This window comes from Maniola hyperantus, chromosome 7 (genome assembly GCF_902806685.2).
Source record: "Maniola hyperantus chromosome 7, iAphHyp1.2, whole genome shotgun sequence".
Lineage (NCBI taxonomy): Eukaryota > Metazoa > Arthropoda > Insecta > Lepidoptera > Nymphalidae > Maniola > Maniola hyperantus.
Window position 1 is genome coordinate 7,197,966 of NC_048542.1, and position 6,304 is coordinate 7,204,269.

General features: G+C 36.6%; 1 protein-coding gene across 3 annotated transcripts; it reads right to left on the reverse strand.

Annotated features, from left to right (window-relative positions):
• Window positions 1–281: 281 nt before the first annotated feature.
• On the reverse strand, window positions 282–5,865 carry LOC117983668 (facilitated trehalose transporter Tret1-like). Of its 3 annotated transcripts, none has more exons than XM_069499521.1 (9): window positions 5,753–5,865; window positions 5,395–5,624; window positions 4,518–4,838; window positions 4,314–4,440; window positions 3,463–3,522; window positions 2,690–2,746; window positions 2,397–2,614; window positions 1,581–1,763; window positions 282–535 (listed from the first exon to the last, which is right to left on the reverse strand). In XM_069499521.1, the coding sequence occupies exons 1-9, from the start codon at window positions 5,835–5,837 to the stop codon at window positions 302–304; spliced, it is 1,515 nt and encodes a 504-aa protein (XP_069355622.1). In that variant the 5' UTR covers window positions 5,838–5,865; the 3' UTR covers window positions 282–301. The 3 variants fall into 3 exon arrangements, with proteins under 3 accessions (XP_069355622.1, XP_069355620.1, XP_034826176.1); XM_069499519.1 differs by having other exon boundaries at window positions 3,439–3,522; XM_034970285.2 differs by lacking the exon at window positions 2,690–2,746 and having other exon boundaries at window positions 285–535; window positions 3,439–3,522.
• Window positions 5,866–6,304: the final 439 nt, after the last annotated feature.

Below are 6,304 nucleotides of genomic sequence, written 5' to 3' on the forward strand. Positions count from 1 at the left end.
TCTGTAGTGAGCCGGCGATGGATTGATCATGATGATGAACTAGAAATAGTCAAGTTTAGCCCGGGGGCTGTGCGGGTGTGCGGGGCGTTCCCACCCCGATAGCCGACAGATGCACAGACAGCCAACAAATACGTGATCCTTTTTTCCAAATGAGATACGGAACCCTCAAATTACACCTATTACAAACCTACAAACTAACAAACCTACCTACGGGAAATTCATATTGTTTCGGCATTTTAAAGATGAAGACCAGCTAATAAGTACCTACTACGATAAGGTAAGAAAATAAAAACGTCCTTAATTAAATCAAATATTTCTTTTTCAAGAATAACAACTGTATTTTGTCAGCTGGCAGACCCTTGGTCTCTGGTAGGCAGAAATGGCTGTATGTGGCCCCGGTGAAGCACACCACAGCAAAAACGTAAAAAGTACATCCTGGACCAAAGGCAATCACTAAAGGATTGTAGATAAAGATTATTATGAAGTTCATTATCCACATACATGCCATGGACATGCTGTTACAGAGTCCTCGAATCTGAAATAAAATATAGACATTAAACATTTTGTCTACGATTCTAACTACTCATAACTTTTGATATTAAGGCTAAAGCCTACCTAATTAATTTCAGACTTGTACAAGCATTCAATTGTTCAATCCTAGGTTGCACCCCAGTTCGAATAATAACTAAAGCCGTACTGAATCTGAACTTTAGGATTTACCGTAGTTTCTTCCATTTACAGTACCATACATTTAAATATACACAGATAGGTATGCAAAGAAAAAGAAAAGTATAGAAATATTATTTTCATCAAACGAATTTTTCTTCTTGGTCGTTACGTTGAGAGTCATGGTTAAAGATCCCACTGCCGCCTGACGTTCCTTATTTTCTGAGAAACAAAATGTATAGTATAGAGTAGTTTCTAGTCTGTATTTTTAGTGTACGCATATTTGCTAACACGCACCTCGGGGCAATTTAAAGATATCAGATAAAAGTAAGTAAAAAACTTATACTTTTCTTAATGTCTGAGTGCTGATTTTTATGTAGGTGTATTTCCTGAGTTTCAAAATATAAAAATTAGACTAATTAAGATAAACTATGTTATTTTTGCGAGCTTCAAAGCGTCTGGCGGAAATTATCGCCAACAGCAGTATTGACTATTAAATTATGAACTATATGCTGTATACATACATCAAATATAATATAATAAATACTACATACATCAAAATCAGCAGTCATACTTTAAGAAAAGAATAATACTTTAAGAAATTTAGTTAATTAGGTACGTTCAGTAGGTATCCTGATACTTATAATTTGGCCCACGGCACAAGCTAACAGATATACCTAAGTACGTTAATAGTATACACTAACACTACTCTACCCCACACATTTTGTTTAACAGAAAATAAGGAAAGCTCTTGCTCTATCGTCATGGATGTCACTGCAGTAATAATCCAAGCTGATAGGTATCATGGTTTTAGGTTATCAAAAAAAGGCCTTTTTAAAAGAGTACCTACCTATACCTATAGTCGATTTTAGTTCTGAAATTTATCTTATTAGCTTAAGTTTTTTAGTTTTTACCTCTGGCAAAAAAACTTCAGCGGTAAGCACAAAGGGTACAACAGCCACGCCAAGGTTGTAAACAAAACTGTAGCCGTATATAATGAAAGCAGTGAACCAATGTGGTGCCCAACGCTTCTGGAGCTGGGACCCAAGGAGAATAGTGAATACTCCAGATATGACGCAAGTCGTAGTCATGAGAGCCTGAAAATAATAATAAGATGTTAAATTGTAAGTTCTTTTAAACGAATAGAGGAGCATATAAGTCGGTAATACACTAATTGTAACAGTTGAAGTTGATGGCTCATAAGGTCTTTTTCTTTACTTAATATTAAGGAACAAGTCCTAGCGAAAATTGCCTTTCCAAAGGATAACTTATGGGTAAAATACAAAGATCTCGGTCCTTACAGCGGCTACTTCAGAAATATGTTTTTTTAAGTTTTACATGATATCCAATCATTCACAGTTTGAATTAAAGTTAAAATTTATTTAGTCCAGCTGAGCCATATTTTAGTCTCGCAGATTTTTAAATATGGCTCAGCTGGAGCCATTACTGAGTACTTATTTATGATTAAAATCACTTAAACGGGTTCTGGTACCAAATTACCCCTGTCTCGCACCTTGCATCCCATATTCTTTATTCTGTTCCCCTGCACCTTGCAAACAATATCTACTGATACTTAAGCTAATTACCATAAGAACTAAAATAATTAAATGGTTCGATCTCTATAACTTCTTCATGAAGAAGAGAAGAGAGTTATGTTTATCTACCTATCGATGTAATCTAGCTTCGACTGTAGCCGCAATTGTTATTACCTACCACTAGTTTTAGCTTACCTTCCTCCCAAATTTGTCTACCATACAAGCGCAAACTGCGCTTGCAAGCAAGTAATCCACAGCCAGCAAGATCGAGCAAGTGTTTGGATGCATCGTTGGGATGGCCTGCTTGAATAGAGATTCCGCATATATTTGCATTACTACAGATCCCATGAGAATCGACACGCTCATCACTATTAGTGCAGCTATTAACGCTCGTTTTGATGATTCAGATCGCCCTAGTATCAAAAACATAAAAAAAAAGTTTAGGTATTTTTATTTAGATACAAGTTAGCCCATGACTGAAATCTCACCTGGTGGTAAGTGATGATGCAATCTAAGATGGATGTGGGCTAACCTGGAAGGTATTACTGTTTTAATGTTAATATTATTAGTTCAATTTTTTTTAATACAATAAAACTTAAGGCTAGCCTTATCTAATTACTATATAAATCATGACCGCGTGGAATGGTGCCAAGAATACTGGCTGCATTTCCGCGCTGGACAGCCAGGCTGATCCGCTGCGCAAAAAATGAGCCAGCCCTTCTGTCACCAGTTGAGGCTATTAATCGCGGTGAAATGTCTCGTAAAAAATTTTTAGCACTAAGACTCCATGGCCCCAGGGTCTCCACGGCAAACGGCACAAAAATGTAACTCTCTATAAGAGAGGCATACTTGCGCCGCTTGCCGTTTTCAGCTGTTTCTGCTGCGGCTCCCAGTCTTGATGCTGTCTTCCTGATATGACACGGGGCCAATGTGTCAACGCAAGTTGCGTCCCACATTAGCGCCCGTCCCCGTTCCCAGGGAACCAGCGTCAATCCATCAGGTCTCTTGCCATCATCCCGACTAATCCCTGCCGGCTCAATGAGCGCAGGAATATTTATGGTGGCAAGAGCTCTTTTAATTGTATCGTTAAGAGAGCCATGCCTAAACAGCCTACCGGAGCTCCTTTGGCAAGAGAGTCCGTGGATTCCAAATTTATCAACCTCTTTTCCACACGGACATCTGTGCTGATGGCACAGTGGTGTTCCCAATCTGAGACCAATTCAATTCAAAAGCATACTCAGGAATTGCCAAGGTGATTCACTCTTCTTTTCTTGCACAATAATATCCTTATGTTCTTCCATCGCTGTCGAAATTAATACATCTGTGAAAAGGTGTAAAAGAGAAAATAAACTTCTTTGTAACAATTTCGCTTAAGTAAATGTTTGTAATATCTGTCATCCGGCTTTACTCACGTGTTTAGTCCGTTAGCCCGACTAGTTTCGAACCCATCTGGGTTCTTTTTTAACCGCGACGCGTGCGCAAACTGACTCCCTTTGAAAAAGGACCCCAGATGGGTTCGAAACTAGTCGGGCTAGCGTCGAAACACGTGAGTATAGCCGGATGACAGATATTATATACAATGGAAATCACTCACGATAGTTTAAACGCTAAAATAAATGTTTGCTTTTATCAGCGCCTATAGAAATGTAAATATCAAATCATCTGTCTTTTAAACTGGAGAATCTTATGACCTACACTAGAGCTGCAAAAAGATTTTTTTATTAGTTAGGTACTACATAATGCTCTCGAGTTCATCAGCGCAGCGTGGATATAGGTTTTTTAAAAGGCCCGCGGGAACTCTTCCCGGGATTAAAAGTAGCCTATGCTTTAAGTTAAGGTATATGCAAGCGATATATATAATATGTTTGCGACTTCGTACGCGTGGGTTTGGGTTTTAAAAATTCCATGGGAACTCTTTGATTTTATTAGATAAAAGTAGCCAATATTATGTCACTCTGCAAGACTTTAACTGCAAACCCATGACCCATGCAAAAAATCATGTCAGTCTCCGTTGCAATGTGATTAAGAGATAAACCAACAAACCAATAAACAAACACACTTTCGCATTTATAATATAGGTAGTGATTTGGATTAGATATTATACTTATCTACCTTTACCGCCCTGCAATATTTTGTCTATTCTTGGATCTAGTTGTAATTTGATCTTGTTAATTTCATTTTTTACTTCTATAGAGTTTACATTAACGCGACGGTAGAAGGCTATTGATTCTGCTGCTTCCTAAAACCATTTAAAAGAAAACTGAACTTTGGGACCTACTGATAATGTATGAATTTACTTTAAAAGAAAAGACTCACTTTTTCTTTTCCCTGTTTTAGCAGATACACTGGCGATTCTTTTAACAACATCAGCATCAAAATATAGAGCACTGAATAAACAAAGTGGACATACAATACGTGGTCATACGACAAATGGCCTCCAATGATATAGGAGAATAGAAGCCCGAATAAGTATACTGATACACAAAAGGAAGTCAGTGCCCCTCTAATGGAGTCTTGTGATAACTCAGATATGTAGACTGAAGATACCCCTTGTCCACCCGCTCCTAAACCAGCTAGCCACATACAAAATAACACTAAATTTACTGATTTAGTAATAGATATAAGCCCCCAGGAAATCTGAAAAATAAATAAAAATATTTTTTTTTTACACTTTTCTCTAAAACTCTTTTGTCTAGTTTATGTGTTTAAACATCTAATTCTCCTGTCCATGTCTTCTTCCGAAGAAAAAAAACCGGCCAAGTGCGAGTCAGACCCGCGAACCGAGGATTCCGTACTACAGTTGTATTTTTTCGACATTTAGCTTTCTTGACAGACACGACAGACAGACATATAGACAATGAAGTGATCCTATAAGGGTTCCTTTTTCCTTTTGAGGTACGGAACCCTAAAAAGGAGGAAAAAGCAAGAGAAAAATATTTCTGCTCACGTAATTTTTAGATAATTGCATAGACTTCCATTATCCTAGCTTTAAATGAATTAAGTATTTTATTTTATTCAGAAAGTAACAGGTAATGTAGGTACAGCATCATAATAAGAGAAAGAATAGCTTAAAATGCAGTAGAGTAGGTACCTACTTACCTAACTATAATAACAAGTTTTCATAAATGAGAATATTATTTCGAAATAAAAATGGGTTAGTACATAGGTATTTAGTTTCATCCAGAAACCTTACCACAAAAGGTACTCCAAAAATCATAGCTGAATATTTCCTGCCGAATTTATCCACGGCATATCCACAAAAAGGCGTTGCTATCAAAGCACCTATGTTAGTTAAACTACCGAACAACGATACTTGAGTAATCGACATAGGCGCACTTAGCACAGTTGAATTAGACTTAAACATTTCCATAGTAAACGATGGCCACGCGAATAAGAAACCAGTTAAAGATGTGAGTGAAGCGACTGAAAGAATATTTATTGAATTTAATTTGAGCATTCTAAAACGACAACATAGTTATTAATATTATGAAAAATCAAAAGGTAATACAAGGGAATCTCCAAAAATATGTACAAAAACACTAATGACTAACTTATAAAAGCAGCTAATCCTTGCACTAAAAACGCTAAAGGTTTGACTTTTTCAGCACCCATGATAAGTTTCGCGCCGCTTTCCATCTGCTTCCTACCCTATCCTATCTGTAATGATTTTCTATCTCAATAGTTATGTACATACGTATGTATTGTTTGTTTAACGATAGCAATGACTTATATTATAATAATTATAACATAAGTATTAGTTATGTAAATTGTACGATAGGTGATAAATGCACCAAAACAAACAATTAGATTTCATGATATATTATACTAGTCAGTATCATAATAGATGTTAGATATGTTACGTAGCAACATAATATTACATGGCCGTATAAAATACGTTCTCGCTGAAAATAAAGAAGATACAAAACGTCATACTTACTACCGAATAAACAGTTTTTCTTTTTTCTTTCCTTCTTTGTGTTGTTACTTGTTATCAAATGCGTGACCTCAGTGGCGCCAATGTGTCGATGTAAAGATTTTAACGATACCCCATACATCAAATTCTGAAAAGAATTTGATGTATGGGCATTGAGATAGTTGGATTA